General features: G+C 40.2%; 1 protein-coding gene across 22 annotated transcripts in view; it reads left to right on the top strand.

Moving 5' to 3' along the window:
• The window catches only part of DLG1 (discs large MAGUK scaffold protein 1), a 291,832-nt gene that overhangs the window by 162,064 nt on the left and 110,886 nt on the right, over positions 1 to 18,882 (top strand). For all 22 annotated transcript variants that reach the window (XM_036351776.1, XM_036351782.1, XM_036351770.1 and 19 more), the window contains 4 exons: positions 3,392 to 3,516; positions 5,401 to 5,570; positions 6,516 to 6,652; positions 16,088 to 16,232. In XM_036351776.1, the coding sequence (XP_036207669.1) occupies positions 3,392 to 3,516; positions 5,401 to 5,570; positions 6,516 to 6,652; positions 16,088 to 16,232 (577 nt within the window). The remainder of the gene's footprint in view (positions 1 to 3,391; positions 3,517 to 5,400; positions 5,571 to 6,515; positions 6,653 to 16,087; positions 16,233 to 18,882) is intronic.

The following is an 18,882-nucleotide window of genomic DNA, read 5'->3' as shown; positions in this document are numbered from 1 at the left end:
TTTTCCCCTTAAGGATATCAGCATTTAATTGATGCTTTATTTTAGTAAAACCACCCCGTGTGACTAGCATTTTGGAGAAATGAAGTGTTCCATACAAGTAAATTTCCTGAGTAGCTGAGTATACAGGGTGGGGCAAAAGTAGATTTACAATTGTTCCTATGGAAAATAATACAACGATTAATGAATAATTACAAGAATAAACTCTGTTTTGCATACTCCCAACTATAAACCTACTTTTACCCCATATAAGATGAAAATCCTAGATAATTGAATTTACTTATATTTGAAGCCAGAATAGACTCTGAGTGAAAATAGACCTTAAAAGAGTCCTTTACATGTATAATAGATATTTATTGCCTACTATCTGAATATGGATCTCCTATTCAAATGAGGTAGATGACTGATTAACTTTCAAGTAAGCATAGTAGTAATGTATTGTACATATTTCAATGTGGTGTTCTGTTGTTGGGGTTTTTCCCAGTTTTATTGAGATAATTGACATAAAATTTTAACTTTTTATCTTATTCATTTTTCATTCTTTCCTAATGCCTTTTAAATTCCTTTATTTAGTCAGTACTGTACATTGTATTTTCACTGATTAAAGAACCAGAATATACTGGGAATTGGGAAAATGTTATTAAAGGGTACAAACTTGCAACTAGAAGAAAAGTTCCTGAGATCTAATGCACAGCATAGTGATTATAGTAAACTAGAGGCCCGATGCACAAAAATTTGTGCACTCGGGGGGGAGGCGGGTCCCTCAGCCCGGCCTGTGCCCTCTCGCAGTCTGGGACCCCTCGGAAGATAACGACCTGCTGGCTTAGGCCTGCTCCCGGGTGGCAGAGGGCAGGCCCAATCCCTAGGTGTAGCCCCTGGTCGGGCTCAGAGCAGGGCCGATTGGGGAGTTGGGGCGCTGCCCCTGTCATGCACAGAGCAGGGCAATCGGGAGGTTGTGATGCCACCCTCAGTCACGCTCAGGGTAGGGCCAATTGGGGGGTTGGGGCGCCGCCCCCTGTCACACTCAAGGCAGGGTCGATGGGGAGGTTGCGGCGCCACCCCCTGTCACACACAGAGCAGGGCCAATCAGTGGGTTGGGGCACTTCCCCCTGTCACTCACAGAGCAGGGCCCATCAGGGGGTTGGGGCGCTGCCCTCTATCACCCACAGAGCAGGGCCGATCAGGGGGTTGGGGCGCCGCCACTCTCACACTCAGGGCAGGGCCGATGGGGAGGTTATGGCTCTACACCATCACACATAGAGCAGGGCCCATGGGGGGGGGGGGTGGGGGCGCCGCACCCTGTCACACACACAGCCGCAGGGAGATCAGGGGGTTGGGGAGCTCCCCCCATCAGGCACAGAGCAGGGCTGATCAGGGGGTTGGGGCGCCTTCCCCTGTCACAAACAGAGCAGGGCTGATAGGGAGGTTGTGGCCCCAGCCCCTGTCACACACAGAGCCGCAGGGTGATCAGGGGGTTTGGGTGCTGCCCCCTGTCACGCTGATCCCAGTGCTGGGAGGCCTCGCGGCTCTGCTGATCCCGGTGCTGGGAGGCATATTATCCTTTTACTATATAGGGTAGAGGCCTGGTGCACAGGTGGTTGCCGGCTGATTTGCCCTGAAGGGTGTCCTGGATCAGGGTGGGGGTCCCCACTGGGGTGCCTGGCCAGCCTGGGTGATGGGATGATGGCTGTTTGCAGCTGGTCACACATCCTTCAGGGTGGGGGTCCCCACTGGGGTGCCTGGCCAGCCTGGGTGAGGGAATGATGGCTGTTTGCAGCTGGTCACACACCCTTCAGGGTGGGGGTCCCCACTGGGGTGCGTGGCCAGTCTGGGTGAGGGGCTGAGGGCTGTTTTCAGGCTGAGAGTGACTGAAGCTCCCAACCGCTCCTTTTTTTCTTTTCTTTTTTTTTTTTATTCTGGGCCAGCTTTAGCTTTGAGGCTTGGCTCCAGATCCTAGGCCTCTACTGCTGAAAGTAGGTTTCTGGCCTTTGCATACAATGTTGCGATCCTGCTGGCTGAAGCCCAGAGGACTAAAGCAGGTTTCTGGGGTTTTGTTTAGCTTCTATATTTGTTACATAGTTGCTTAGAGTTGCAGCTCAGAGGCCTGCAGCAGCAGGCGGGGAACGTTGGAGTCCTCCGTCACTAAAGCAAGCAAGCCTCATGTTAGTTTCAAGCTGCCTGGCTGCCGGCTGCCATCTTGGCTGGCAGTTAATTTGCATATCACCCTGATTAGCCAATGGGAAGGGTAGCGGTCATATGCCAATTACCATGTTTCTCTTTTATTAGATAGGATGATATTGTATTATGTACTTCAGAATTCCTGTGAGACTAGCTTTTAAACATTATCACCACAAAAAAATAAATAATAACTATGTGACATGATAGAGGTGTTGACTAAAGCTACAGTGGTAATTAATTGCAATATATAAATGTATCAAATTAACACATTGTATACCTTAAACTTACACAGGTATATGTAAATTATATCTTTTAAAAAGAAAATAAAAAATGAATTTGAGTACTTGCATAACTTGATAAACTCACACAACCTATTGATACTATTGCTGAGATTCTAGTAACTCTTGAGGAGTTGAGACTGAAAAAAAAAATTTTTTTTTAAATAGAATTTTAGGGCACATCATAGTAGAATGACTGTGTAAGCTATTTAATACTAACAGTTAAATAATAGGTCCAGATATGTTTGCTTATTTGAATTGCTGAAAGCCAGAGTTGGAAAATTACAAAATAAACATTTTTAAAATACCATTGCTTAGAATAATTGTCCTTTGAGACTTATAGCAGTAAAACCCGTTTTTCAAAGAAAATATTCAGAAATCCTATATGTAAAACAAGCAAAAAGTAGCACTGCTTTGACAAATTGATGAAATAAGCTGATGGCAAAGTTAGCAGAAGCAAAGCTCCACCCCCTACCACTTTCTTAAAAGACTAAAATTTATATATTAGTTTTACCTACTCATAAATAATAGCAACAAAAAGAGCAATCTCAGTGTTTTTCTCTTAGAGACATTTGCCTTACCCAACATATGCGAGGTACAGTCTAAAAGAAAAGATCTAGTAGTGATACCTTTGCAGAAAGGTGATTAATCCAAGGACAAATTGTAAATACTTATAAAGAAAAAACCATAGACTAGACTCCAAAAGTGTACTCAGTACCTGTTCTTCAATCTCACCTACTCAGTAATAATGCCTCTGAGTTCTTCATAGAGAGAAAAGGCTTTCCTTGTATTTTTTAATTTAGAATATTCATATTCCCTGTACAGGTACCTTTATGAGTTTGTTCCCTGTGTTAGGACAGTTTCTAGGCCCTATAATGACAGAAACCTATCAATAACGACAATTATTATTCACTGATTTTTTTTCTCTCTATCCCTAGGGAAATTCAGGGCTTGGCTTCAGCATTGCAGGAGGTACGGACAACCCACACATTGGAGATGACTCAAGTATTTTCATTACCAAAATTATTGCAGGGGGAGCAGCTGCCCAAGATGGAAGATTGCGGTATGTTTTGCACTTTATGTTAAGATACTGAATCCACTTTGTGTATTTTTCTGTAGGCAGACTGAACAAGGCATAAACACAAAAAGAAACACTATCACAATAATTAATGTAAGGTAGATGCTCAAATAATGAGTGAATGAGATAATTGTGCTCTAAGCATTGTTTCTTCTCTCATTTAGGAATTTAATTTTGTCTTACTTTCTATTTTCAAATAAATTCACAAAATGTTTTATATTTTCTGGGTATGAAACATATATAAACTTATTTAAGATACAGGGATCAGATATCTCTGAGTTTGTATTTCCTACCACAAAGAATAAAGATTATGTAAATTTATATATATTTTATTAATTGAATAGATGAAAATAACAGTTATTTAAACTCTTGTTTAAATTTAGTGTTCCATTTCAGAAGGTATCTTTAGCATACCTAGTTGTTTCCTTAGGCCATAGATTATGGGAATTTTATTCACTTGTTTATGATATATATATATATATATATATATATATATATATATATATATATAGTGGCAGTTTTAGGGTAAGGAATTTATATGGTCTGTAAAAAAATCTCATTTTAAGGTTATTGGTACCTTATTCCATTCTTCAGTTTCTAAGCTTCTCACTGGACATGACAGGTGGTATATTAACTTAATTCTATTAAATATGAAATAAATAATTTGACCATTCATATAAATGTAGACATTTATTTCTACATTATGTTACTGACCTTTTATTTGTGTTTCTGATATGTGAAAATTAATATGTCCCACTTGTTTCACTAAGGAAACATACCTATAGTATTAACTCTAAGGTATCATTGTCTTTGGATTTAGCATTTATTTTCTCTAAATATTTTTAATTTTATTGTTTAAAGTATTCAGATAATAGAACATATGTCTCCTTTTTTTTATTCCCCCCATTGACCTTCCCCCGGCCTTCCCTACCCCCCAGCACATGCCCTCACCCCACCCCCTCAGTGTCTCATGTCCATTGGTTATCTTTTCTCTAAATATTAAAGTTAATTGGATATAGAATCTTATCAGGATCAATTATTAATATTTTAATTATGTTTTATTTCCCCTTTCCCACCCAACTTTAAATGACCATCTTCCTCTTCTCTCCCAACCCCCAAAATGAGACGAGAGCTAGGGCAAAAAATTAGAACTAGGAATGAATCAGACTTTAAAAAAAGACTTTGATATCAAGTTATTTACATTATAACCTTTTAATTAATATACTAAATAGTATATAACCTTGAAATTTTATAAATCTCAACAAATAATTTTATTTTTTAAAAATCTAGTATCTAAGTTGGAAAAGGCAATCAAAAAATATTTTGGGATAAATCTGTTTTGTCACTTACTATCTCTGTGACCTTAAGCTAGATATTTATTCTGAGCCTCAGTTTTTTTTTATCTTTGAATGACATCCCTGTTGGTCATTATCTGAGTGGCCTTGGGAAAATTATTTAAACTCTTTTGCCTTAGTATCTTCTGTAAATTAATGATATAAATATGTACCTAATAAGGGTTAAATTAAGCACTAAAAGAAGTAGTTGGCATGTGGTTAATGCTAAATAAATATTTGCTATTTTTCTAAAGTGTTAAGCCTACACATAATAAGCATACAAATTGCAGTTGTTATTTTTCAATTTTTTTGTATAATCTATTATTTGTACTGTTTCTTTTGTTGGCCATTGGGAAATGTTTGTATTTATTAATATGAGTATTTGATACATTGTAATTAAACATGCAGTTTCTTCACTTATATTTTCTCTAGTAAATAATTCTTTTTACCTTAAAAATGAAAAGGCCAGCAGAAAATTGGCACAATGAAAAATTGATATTTAAATTTGTAATACTTAATTTTTATTTTTCCTCAGGGTCAATGACTGTATATTGCGAGTAAATGAAGTAGATGTTCGTGATGTAACACATAGCAAAGCAGTTGAAGCTTTGAAAGAAGCCGGGTCTATCGTACGCTTGTATGTTAAAAGACGGAAACCAGTATCAGAAAAAATAATGGAAATAAAGCTCATTAAAGGTCCTAAAGGTATACATAAATCACACTAAGACTAAGTAAGGTATCTTTGAATTAAGTATAACTACGAAGTTATTTATGACACATTCTAAGATTAACAATACTGGGAACGTACAGAATTTACCTGAATTTTTAGAATTTCTACTATTTCTACTGATTTTTGTCTTAAGTAGACTTCTACTTAAATACTTTGAAGTAATGTATAGTGTGGATATTAACTTGTAATCTTTAATCCATAGTATGTTAAATGCAAGTACAAAGACTTAAGTTAAAAGAAGAAAATATGAATATATCATTAGCAGTTCATCTGCAATGAGGACTATTAAGATTTGATTTCTGAATTTTGAAAACATGGATGGAATTAAGGATAAATAGAAATATTGATTCTAATTTGTGATTCATGGAAGAGGTGGTACTCCAATGAACAAAATAAGGAATAGAGATTTACAAATTTGTTTGGTACTAAGCTGTGAGATTTATGAGTTCCATAAATGCATTATTTAAAATTAATTCGTAGAATATTGGGAAAATATTCACATTTCTGAAGCTTATTCTGCCCATCACCAGCAGACAATTTTATTATTTTTTTCTTAATTGTTTTAATCTCCTGAAGGAATTAAAAGTGTTAGTAAGAAGCAGTTAAGTTCGAAACAAAAGTGAAACATAATTTTACAATGTCTCTTTGAACTAACCAACTAATTCATTTACAAAAAGACTTTAAGACAAAACCTGGGAGGGGGAGACAGAGGAACTTATTTGTAACAGGAGCACTTATAATTACAGTTGTCCCCTGATTGAGAACAAATATTTAGGAATTTAAAAGTAGGTAAATAACTTATTTTCTATTTTAAAAACATAGTGTGAAATTATCACCTTCTGTTTTCCATCCATTTCTTTCTGGACTTTAGTTCACATTATTGATGAGATTCTAAAACTAGTGTTTGGTTTTCCAAACAGGTCTTGGGTTCAGCATTGCTGGAGGTGTTGGAAATCAACATATTCCTGGGGATAATAGCATCTATGTAACCAAAATAATTGAAGGAGGTGCAGCACATAAGGATGGTAAACTTCAGATTGGAGATAAACTTTTAGCAGTAAGTATAAGAAATGTTTTGAAAATTATTTTGATTATGTCTTTTTTTTTTTCTGACAGACTCTGGAATTTCAACATGCCAAAAATGTTTCAATGATTTAAATGAATGCATACTAGCCTTACTTTAATCAAAACCTGCAAATGATTCTTGGTATTATCTTTGTTTTTTATTTCAATTTCCTCTACCAGCTCCCCTGCCCTTTTTCTTTTATTTTTCCTTCTATTTTTTGTTGATGGGTTAGGGACTTGGATTTACAGAATTGTTTAATCATAGCTCTTAGGTTCATAACACAATGTCATTCTTTGTTCAGATGTGACTTATTTATTTAGTTTTATACTTAAGTTAATTGATTGTTTTATTTATAATGAAAACTGCTAAGTCCTTACACAACCCAACAATTTGTTATTCCTTTGCATTTTTTTTCTTATTTTTGTCCTTTTTATTGAATTTATTGGGGGGACACTGGTTAACAAAATTATACCAATTCCACATACACAAGCCTACAACACATCTGTACACTGTACTGTGTGTTCATCACCCCAAGTCAAGTCTCTGTTCATCGCCATTTATCCCCCTCTATACCCTCCTCCACCTCCCTCTACTACCCCTCCCCACCAGCAATCACCACTTTGCATTTTAAAAATTGTTTAATCATATATATGTGTGTGTGTGTGTGTGTGTGTGTATCTCCTATCTAATAAAAGAGAAACATGGTAATTAGCCATACGTCCGCTACCCTTCCCATTGGCTAATCAGGGTGATATGCAAATTAACTGCCAGCCAAGATGGCGGCCGGCAGCCAGGCAGCTTGAAGCATACATGAGGCTTGCTTGCTCCAGTGACGGAGCACTCCAACATTCCCCGCCTGCCGCTGCCGGCCTCAGAGCTTGCAGTTTGAAACATTGTTACAAATATAGAAGCTAAACAAAACCCCAGAAACCTGCTTTCAGCCAGCCGGGATCTCAGAGCTGGAGTTGAAACAGTGTTTCGATTATAGAACCCAAACAAACCAGATACCTGCTTTCAGCAGCCGAGGCCTAAGAGCTGGAGCCAAGCCTCAGAGCTAAAGCTGGCCCAGAATAAAAGAAAAAAAAGAAAAAAAGGAGCGGTTGGGAGCTTCAGTCACTCGCCAGCCTGAAAATAGCCCTCAGCCCCTCACCCAGACTGGCCAGACACCCCAGTGGGGACCCCCACCCTGAAGGGGGTGTGACCAGCTGCAAACAGCCATCATCCCCTCACCCAGGCTGGCCAGGCACCCAAGCGGGACCCCCACCCTGATCCAGGACACCCTTCAGGGCAAACCACCCGGCCCCCACCCGAGCACCAGGCCTCTATCCTATATGGTAAAAGGGTAATATGCCTCCCAGCACCGGGATCAGCGGAGCCATGAGGCCTCCCGGCACCGGGATCAGCGTGACAGGGGGCAGCGCCCAAACCCCCTGATCACCCTGCGGCTCTGTGTATGACAGGGGCCGGGGCCACAACCTCCCTATCCGCCCTGCTCTGTTCGTTACAGGGGAAGGCGCCCCAACCCCCTGATCAGCCCTGCTCTGTGCCTGATTGGGGGGGAGCTCCTCAACCCCCTGATCGCCCTGCGGCTCTGTGTGTGACAGGGTGTGGTGCCCCAACCCCCTGATCGGCCCTGCTCTGTGTGTGACAGGGGGCGGTGCCCCAACCCCTCCCCCCGCCCCCCCCACGGGCCCTGCTCTGTGTGTGACAGGGTAGAGCCATAACCTCCCCATCGGCCCTGCCCTGAGTGTGACAGTGGCGGTGCCCCAAACCCCGGATCGGCCCTGCTCTGTGTGTGACAGGGCGTGGTGCCCCAACCCCCACCCCCCCACAGGCCCTGCTCTGTGTGTGACAGGGGGCAGTGCCCCAACTTCCCTATCGGCCCTACTCTGTGAGTGACAGGGGGGAGCTCCTCAACCCCCTGATGGGCCCTGCTCTGTGCATGACAGGGGGGAGCTCCCCAACCCCCTGATGGGCCCTGCTCTGTGCGTGACAGGGGGGAGCTCCCCAACCCCCTGATCGACCCTGCTCTGTGTGTGACAGGGTACAGAGCCCCAACCCCCCTGATGGGCCCTGCTCTGTGAGTGACAGTGGTCAGCGCCCCAAACCCCTGATTGGCCCTGCTCTGTGCGTGACAGGGGGTGGCGCCGCAACCACCCCATCAACCCTGCCTTGAGTGTGACAGGGGGCAGTGCCCCAACCCCCCAATTGGCCCTACCCTGCACGTGACTGAGGGTGGCATCGCAACCTCCCGATCCGCCCTGCTCTGTGCATGACAGGAGGCGGCACCCCAACTCCCCAATCGGCCCTGCTCTGAGCCCGACCAGGGGCTGCACCTAGGGATTGGGCCTGCCCTCTGCCACCCGGGAGCAGGCCTAAGCCAGCAGGTTGTTATCTCCCGAGGGGTCCCAGACTGCGAGAGGGCACAGGCCGGTCTGAGGGACCCCCCTCCTCCCCCCCAATGCACAAAATTCATGTAGGGCTGGTTGGATGGTGTCCTTCCAGCAGTCAGACATCCCTCATAATCTGGGACCACTGGCTCCTAACTGCTCACCTATCTGCCTGCCTGGTCGCTCCTAACTGCCCTCCCTGCTGACCTTGTCACCCCTAACTGCCCTCCCCAGTCAGCCTGGTCACCCCTAACCGTCTCTGCCTTGGCCCCTGCCACCATGGCTTTTTCTGGAAGGATGTCCAGGTGATGTCTAGTCTAATTAGTACATTACCCTGTTATTAGTATAGATAAGTATTTGTCATATTATTCTCTATTTTTCTATATGTATTTAAAATTCTCCAGAATATTTTAAGTGAATAAAAAAATGGTTAAATTGCAGAAAAATAAAAGTTTTGAAATACAACCTGGTAGGCCTGAAAACAACATTTGTGTAAAAGGGCATAAGTTGCAGTCGGCAACAAAACTTGTTGTTAGGATTGCTTGGTTAATATTCTTTTGTTGGAAAGGCATGGTTTGGACAGAGGAGAAAAGGTAACCAGCCCAATAAAAGGGAATGTCTGATTGGGCCATTGCCGCAGCAGAGAGGGGCAGGTGCGGCAAAGGTTCAGGCTGTCCCACAGGCAATGATGTCTGTGTGTATGGAACACCAAAGGACACCAGTCACACCTGAAACACAATTTGCTAACACTCAAAATTGCAGAGCTCAGGAAGAATCACTGCTTTTAATACTATTATTTCCCTGACATATAAAATATACATACATATATGTAAACATGCCCTCTTCTGAGCTTCCCCTGCCCTCCACTTAATATTTGGCTATGGCCTTCTTTTCATGTCAACAAATTGTATGTACAGACATAATTTTTAGTGGCCACAATGTTATCCCTGACTGTTTGACATTACTGTGGTTTACTTCACTAACCCTTTATGGTGGGGCTGGTTGTTTCCGGTTTCCCCTGGCATCAACAACTACAGTAAACATAGTTGCTTATTTGACTGTTTACTTAGGACACATTCATAGACATGAATTCCTGGCCCAAAGCTAATTCACTTGAGTTTTGATCCACATTTCTAAATTGACTTTCCATAAAGTGCTGCTGTTTGTTTAGTCCATTGGTTTTAAATCAGATTACACTCCCACAAACGGGTTAAGAGAAAACTGTTCAGTGCGCCTTGGGCAAATCGCAAACTCTTGCTGAACTAGAGCGACCTCCTGGCACGGGACTTGGAGGATCCGGGCTGGAGGGTGAAGTCCAGGGAAGCCGGGTGGCGAGGTGGAGGGCCCTGTGTGGGTGCGGGTATGTGAGTGTGTGTTGCTTGGGTCCACACTCATGCACACACCCACACACCCTCACTCCCGCTCTGCACCCTTGGCCGCCAGGAACCTCCGTGGAGCTTGCCCTGAGCTCGGATGCATTTAGTCCCAGCACCAAACAAGTCTGAGAAAGTTTCCCCAGACTGACTCCCACTGCATCGACGGGAGGCGAGACCAGGAGGATCCGGGCTGGAGGGTTAAGTGCAGGGAGGCACAGGTGGCGCAGCCGAGGGCCCTGTGAGGATGCGGGTGTGTGAGTGTGTGTCGCTCTGGTCCATGCTCATGCACACACCCACATGCCCGCACCCCGCTCTGCACACTCGGCCACCAGGAACCTCGTGGAGTTCAGCCCGCTCGCTAGTCCCCTCCCACTTGGTCAAGCCTTCATTGGTTGCGGACCCTGGCTCTTTATATAAATAGATGTGTGTGTGTGTGTATGTATATGTATATGTATATGTATATGTATATGTATATGTATATATACACATATGTATATGTTTAAATATTTCATTCAGTATTTGTTTTGAAAAATTTTTTAAGGCTGTTATGCTATATGTAGTCTTTTAATACATTTTTTCACTAAGTATTGTTTTACTAAGACAGTGATGGGGAACCTTTTGAGCTCGGTGTGTCGGCATTTTGAAAAACCCTAACTTAACTCTGGTGCCGTGTCACATATAGAAATTTTTAATTTTTGCAACCATAGTAAAACAAAGATGTATATTTTTGATATTTATTTTATATTTTTAAATGCCATTTAACAAAGAAAAATCAACCAAAAAAATGAGTTCGCGTGTCACCTCTGACACACGTGTCATAGGTTCACCATCACTGTACTAAGACTTATCCATATTGTTGCCTAGAGCTGAAATTTGTCCATTTTACCTCTAAATAATAGTCTATTCTGGGACTATACCACAGTTTATTTATCTAATCTTCATCAATAACTGTCTTAGCCTATGCACGTTCCCTAGAAAAGCAAAACCTAAAACAGAGCTCCTATACTAAGTATGTGTAATGAGGTGGTGGAATCGCAGCAAAGCTAGAGTGAGTGAAAATAAAAAGTGAGGCAGAGAATGAGGGAAAGCTTATACCAGATACTATGTTTCTGAGCTGGCTATAATTTCGTAAGAAAATGTAGTTGATGGCTTATCATGTAGGACAGTCTTCCAGGCAGGTCATGTGGAACCAGCCATCAGGGAAAAGGAAGGATTTCTCTGCTAGTCTTTTTAGTCCTCTGTCTCCTGTTAATTAGTCCATGGCCATGGGAGTTTATTTTTGGACTGTGTTACCCAATCCTCTGGGCAAATTCTAGGGAAGCCAGCTTACTCACTCTGTGGCACAGCACTTCCCCTGAACTCAGAAATGGTGGGAAAAGCTAGGTAGAGCCTTAGTAGTCTAAGCAAGTCAAATATGGACTTCTGATGTGTTATAGCTCCTACTATGTGGAACACATCAACCATGCCCAAGCCCAGTCCTTACTGCAGAAGAGGTTGAAAGAGCTGGTAATGAATCGTAGGAGGCAAGGTGAGAGGAGAAGTAGCCAGGAGTCCACTAAGCAATCAGCCAAACCCTAGTGGGCAAGTAGACTGAAGTGAATCTGAAAAGACACATATATAGTGGTGAACTGGGTTATTTCTTTTCTTTTTCTTTCTTTCTTTTTTGTACTATGAATAATTCTGCTAGGAAGACCCTTTGTATGTTCTAGTACATTGTACAGGGTACAGAATTTTCACTTAACTCTTTAAATGTGGAATTGAATGGATCACAGTCTATCAGTAATATTTTACAAAACTATCATAATGTTTTCCAAACTCCTTGTAAAAATTTTTACATTTCCATCAGCAATATATAAATGCTGTCCAGTACTACTTATTTTTACAGCAAGGAGGTGGACTGATTATTTTTTAGTTAATGATGGGGAAGAGGAGGAACTGACCTTGAAATGCTTTTCACTAACTTATCCTGTCACAGCTATGACTTGTTACTCTTCCCCAAGCTACAACCAAAACCCTCTCATCATCACCTGCATACACACACATACTGTCTCTCTCTCTCTCTCTCTCTCTCTCTCTCTCTCTCTCTCTCTCTCTCTCTCTCACACACACACACACACACACACACACACACACACACAACAGCACTACACCTATATTTACCAGTTCAAAAGAGTCTTTTTCCAATGGGTTTCTTTCTTTTATTTTTTAATTTCTTGGATACCATGTTTTCCTTTATGGTTTCCTCAGAATCAATTTTAGTGGTAGGGAGCCAACAATTTATGTTGATTCACCATTGAGTGTGGCTTTGGTAGTCATTGTATTCTTAGTTCTCATATTAATTGACACATCAAGCATTTTACATACCTTCTTCCTTCTTCAAACACTTTTTCATTTTGCTGAATAGTCACCTTCTATCTTGGTATTTTGCTTACCTCACTAGTCACTTCTTCTCATTCTCATTTTGGGTGCATCTTCTCCCTAATCTCTAAACATGAAATGATCCAGGCTCAGTCCTTGTATTTTTTCTCTTCTCTCTTTGATTTAATGGGTTCATTTGCATATGATTGTACGAAGTATTGTTTTCTGAACTTAAGTTTTATTTTTACACACACAGAGACACACCCTTTTTGTGCATAAATGAAATATATAAATGTTTAACATTGCTTTTGTCAAAACATTTGAAAAGCCCTGAGATTTTATCTAGTCTCCTTTTATATGTCTCCAAGAGTCATCTCAAATTTAATATATCTAAAAATAAACTTCTAAGTACTTCCCCCACTCATTACCCTCAACTCCTTCTCTTTGCACATTCTTCACATCTCATTACATGGGAACTTTATCTTTCTATTTGACCAGGTCTAAAACTTTAGGATAATCCTCTTTTTTTCACACTCCACATTGAATCCCTTAACACATCTTGTCAACTCATTAGCTATCTAATGCTGCCTAAAAATAAAAATAAAAAAAATAGTGACTAAAACAATAACAATCGTTTACTTGCTTACACTTCTGCAATTTGGGTAGGGCTTGCCAGAACAGCCTATCTCTACTCCACATAGTATCAACTGGGGTGGCTCAGCTAGGGCCAGGGATCCACTTTGAAGTTGGTTGGCTCACATATGGTGGATAAATTGTTGTTGGCTGTCAGCTGGTAGCTCAACTGGGGCTGTTAGCCAAGTGTTTAATTCTCTAGTGTCCTCTCCACATGGCTAAGTTGGACTTCTCACAGGATGGTAAGTTCCAAGAGGGACATACCAAGAGAGAGCCTTCCAAGAAGACAAGCTCCAGTGTATGGCATTTATCAACCCACTCTTTACATCAGTTACTATTATGTCATTGGCTAAAGCTAGTTACAAGGCCAAGCAAGATTCACTGTAGGAAGGGATTTTACAAGGGTATGAATACCAAGATGTATGGCCCATTGCAGGCCACCAAAGGAACAATATACCACAGCTATGTATTTCAAAATGCAAGAAGTCCTCACTATACACAATAATTTAGGACCATAAAAATTTATGCAGCTGAAACCCTGAAAGGCAATATTAATAATCAGTGGGGAAAGTTATGGTTTGACAAAAATTTAGAAATTTTTGTCAAAACATTTGTCAAAACATGAAAACTCTCATGCTGTTGATTATAAAGGTACAAATTAGGACAATAAAAAGTATACTAAACCAAATATTTGTTTATTTAGTACATTCTAATTTAAGACATTAGAAAAATTTATAGTATTTCTTTGCCAAAAAAAATTACCAAAAAGAAGAGCAATCTAAGCTTAAAGCTAGCAGAAGGAAGAAAGGAAATAATAAAGATTAGAGCAGAAATTAATGAAATAGTCAGTAGGGAAACCATAGAGAAGATCAACAAAACCAAAACTGGATTCTTTGAAAGGTTAACAGAATTGACAAACATTTAGCTAGACTGACAAAGAAAAAAAAAAAAGACTCATTTCTAAAAGTAGGAATGAAAGAAGAGACATAAGGGAACACTTTTATTTATGAACAACTATATGGCAACCAACACATTAGATAACTTAGATAAAATGGATAAATTCTTAAGAAAGACACAAAGTACCTCTTCTATTCACTGTTGCACTGATAGGACAACAAAGAATGAAAAAGACATTCAGATTGAGAAGAAAATGTACAACTGTATTTGTAGGTTATGTCATAATGTATATAGAAAATCCTATGGAACCTAACATAAGTAATAAACAAGTTTACCAAGGTTGCAGGATACACCATCACCACCTAAAAATCAATTCTGTTTTTACACAGAAAATAGATGAATGGTGAATAAATAATTGAAAAAAATCTCAACTTGACTATTACCAGTAGAAATACAAATTTAAATATAGCCCTGGCCGGCTTGGCTCAGTGTATTGAGGGGTCCCACGTTCGATTCTGGCTGGGGCACTTGCCTGGGTTGCGGGCTTGATCCCCAGTGCGGGGGGTGGTGCAGGAGGCAGCCGGCCAATGATTCTCTCTCATCATTGATGTTTCTATCACTCCCTTTCTCCCTTCCTCTCTGAAATCAATAAAGAAATATATTTTTTTAAAAAAAATTATATTGATGTACAAATTAAAATGCACAATTTTGCAGGCTCTATTTATATGGTAAATTGATAATATTCAGTGTTTGCAAAGGTCTGAGTAGAAGAACAGTTTAAATAATCTATTAAGATTAGAATGGCTTAAAAATTATAATAGAATTCCACAATGGGGTACTGTACAATAGTTTTTTAAATGAGATAATTCTTTGTGGCCCAACATGGAATGATCTCTAAGATACCTTATATTAAAAATCAAGTTGCAGAACAAAAACCTTATGGTTTCAGTTTCTTTAAAAAAACAAAACTAAAATATACCTACACACATTCCTCAATGCCTAAGAGTGTGTGGGAGCCCTAATCAAAGGATTAGGCTGGATGTTCAAGGACAATTTGCCATACGCATGTGCAAAGGCAAGGACACAGCAGTTTTACTGTATGCATTGCCCAGGCATATGTTTCTATAACCCAAATATTAATGTCACTATTTGGCAAGAACTCTCTTTTGTCCAAGTTGCTATAAGAGTGTGTTGCTGACCAGCAGGTGGCTGGCTCCTATGTTTGCTGTGGCTACTTTGTGAGGCTGCTCTTGCGTGGCTGCTTTGTGGGGCTACTTTGTCTGATGGCTCCTTGTTAGCAATGGCCACTAGGTCTCCAATAAAGTCTCTAATCTGCCTACCACTTCTCATATCTTCTCTGTTTAATACCCAGCATTCAAGGGGGTACAGCCCCTAGCAGAAAAGGACTTGTGCTCCCACAGTTGGCATAATCAAGCACAATCAAGGACGAACTTACTCCCACAATTGGCCCAGCAAGCAGGGTTCAGGAGTAAGTGCTCTGACAGAGTGGAAGGAAGAGTTCAGTCTTGGGGATTGGGAAGAAGAGGGCTAGAATCAAAATTGGCTATTTCATTAACATACATAAACAACTTCACTTATCATAAACTTTCTAATATCATAGACAATAAAAATTGGTATTTTCTTTCCACACACCTTTGTAGTCCTTACATCAGTCCCATATTTTTCTTATCTTTGATGTAAATATTTACCACCAAAAAGCAGAAAGCAAGTGAACATGTTTTAAAATAAATGTCTTGGTGATTTTCTTTTAGGTGAATAGTGTGTGTTTAGAAGAAGTTACTCATGAAGAAGCAGTGACTGCTTTAAAAAACACATCTGATTTTGTTTATTTGAAAGTGGCAAAACCTACAAGTATGTATATGAATGATGGCTATGCACCACCTGATATCACTAACTGTAAGTCCCTTTGCTTTCATCTATGTTATTGTTGCCTTAGATACTTTTTTTAGTCTCCTTGTAGTAAATTCTTTTTTTTTTAATCTTTATTATTGTGAGTATTACAGATGTCCCCCTCTTTCCCCCTATGGTCCCCCTCCACCCAGTTCCAACCCTACTTCAGGCCTTCACCACCCTATTATCTGTGCCCATAGGTAATGCATATATGCATATAAGATCTTTGGTTAATCTCTTCTCGCTCCCCTCCTTCCCCCTGTCCTCTGAGATTAGTCAGTCTGTTCCATGCTTCCATGCCTCTGGTTCTGTTATATTCATCACTTATTTTCATTAGATTTCTTGTTCATTTATTTTGATTTTTAGATTCAGTTGTTGATAGATATGTATTTACTGCCATTTTATTGTTCATATTTTTTATCCCTTCTCCTCCTCCTCCTCCTTTTTCCTCTTCCTCTTCTTAAGGATTACCCTTCAACATTTCATATAATACTGGTTTGATAGTGATTAACTTCTTTCGCTTTTTCTTATCTGTGAAGCTTTTTATCTTATCTTCAATTCTAAATGATAGCTTTGCTGAATAGAGTAATCTTGGTTGTAGCCCCTTGCTATTCATCACTTTGAATATTTATTTGCCACTCCCTTCTGGCCTACAAAGTTTCTATTGAGAAATCAGCTGACAGTCATATGGGCACTCCCTGTAGGTAACTAACTGTGTTTCTCTGGCTGCTTTTTAGATTCTTTTTTTGTCTTTAACCCTTGGCATTTTTCTTATGATGTGTCTTGGTGTGGGCCTCTTTGGATTCCTCTTGTTTGGGATTCTCTGCATTTCTTGGACTTGTAAGTCTATTTCTTTCACCAGGTATGGGGAAGTTTTCTGTTATTATTTCTTCAAAGAGGTTTTCACTATCTTGCTCTCTCTCTTCTCCTTCAGCACCCCCATAATGCGAATGTTAGTACACTTGAAGTTGTCCCAGAAGCTCTTTACACTATCTTCATATTTTTTATTATTTTTTTTTTAGCTCTTCTAATTGGGTGTTTTGTGCTTCCTCATACTCCAAATCATTCATTTTATTCTCAGAATCCTCTACTCCACTGTTGAATCCCTGTAAATTATTCTTTATTTTAGTAAGTGTATGCTTAATATCTGACTGGCCCTTTTTCATGTCTTTGATGTTCTCACTAAGGTTCTTAAAATTCTCACTAAGATCCTTGAAAATCTCACTAAGTCCCTTGAAGCTCTCATTAAGATCCTTGAGCAACCTTATAACCACTGTGTTGAACTCTGTATCTAGTAGTTTGCTTGCTTCCATTTCATTTAGTTCTATTTCTGGAGACTTTTCTGTTCTTTCATTTGTGACCTGTTTCTTTGTCTCCACATTTTGGCTGCTTCCTGGTGTTTGTTTCTATGTATTCTGTAGAGCTGTGTATTCTGTAGAGCTGTCTCCTGGAATTGGTAGAGTGGCCTTGTGTAGTAGTTGTCCTCTTGGGTTGAGTGACTCAGCCTCCCCAGTCACCTGAGCTGGGCCCTCTAGGTGCACCCCTGTGTGGGCTGTGTGGACAGTTTTGTTGTAGTTGAGCCTTGATTGCTGTTGGCATCAGCAGGATGAATTGACCTCCAGGCCAATTGGCTGTGAGGACCAGCTATGACTACAGTGGAAGAGCTGCTGTGCAGGAGACACTCCACAGGACTTTCTTCAGTGTGCTTTGGTGCCCACTGAGTCTTCCCCTTGAGTGTGTCTCTTGTGGATGTGTAGAGTTATAATCTTCTATGGTCTGAAGCTGTCCACCAGGTGCACTGGGACCTCTTTCTCCTCACAGGACGCCTTCATAGCCACAATATCCTTCCCAATTAAAAACACGCTACACATGGGCATCGTACCAGCCTTTTCCATGCCTTTTCCCCTCCTACCAGTCTCAGTGTGCTTTCTTCTTTACTTCTCTACTTGTAGGGCTTCCATTCAGCCAGATTTCAGGTGGTTCTGAATGATGTATTTTAGTTGTAATTTTGTTGTGATTGTTGGAGGTGGCAAGTACCAGCATTGACCTATGCCGCCGTCTTGGTTCCCCTATATCCTTAGATGTTATGTGTATTTTTATAAAAAGTTTACAATATAAAGTTAAGACTTTATACAAATATTTTTAAAGGAACTACTAAGCATTTTAACCTAATAGTTTTTAAAAATCAATTTTAAGTCAGAATCTTCATAATGAGGGTGGGGCTTTTCACCTTTAGTGTTTTATAGCAGCAGTTATTAACATTTAAAGCATTGATTCTCAAACTTTTATGTAAATAGCAGTTGCCAAAGGTTATTTGCAAATAATGTAGATTCTTGTTTTGTTTTAATAGTTTGGGAGTACAGAAATTTATTTAAACAAGCAATTGATTCTTTTAACAAGCATGGTAATTCTAATGATTCTAGTGCTGCTGATTCATGGCCACACATTGAGAAACACTAATTAAAATACAGTATTTCAAATACTTGGGCTTTTCTATAGTCTCAACTATGTGCACACAGACATTATTTCTATACGTCAAGCTCCTACTGTATTGCCTAACTATATTTGTGTACAATACAGTTGTGTTGCCTGGAATTGAATTGTTATGAAAGTACTTATTTATGTTATGTTTCCTATTTTATTGTCAGTTTTTTTA

The sequence above is a fragment of the Myotis myotis genome, unplaced genomic scaffold (assembly GCF_014108235.1).
Source record: "Myotis myotis isolate mMyoMyo1 unplaced genomic scaffold, mMyoMyo1.p scaffold_m19_p_2, whole genome shotgun sequence".
In the NCBI taxonomy this organism is placed as follows: domain Eukaryota; kingdom Metazoa; phylum Chordata; class Mammalia; order Chiroptera; family Vespertilionidae; genus Myotis; species Myotis myotis.
Note: the sequence above shows the minus strand (reverse complement) of the source record. Positions and strands in the feature narration are given on the sequence as shown.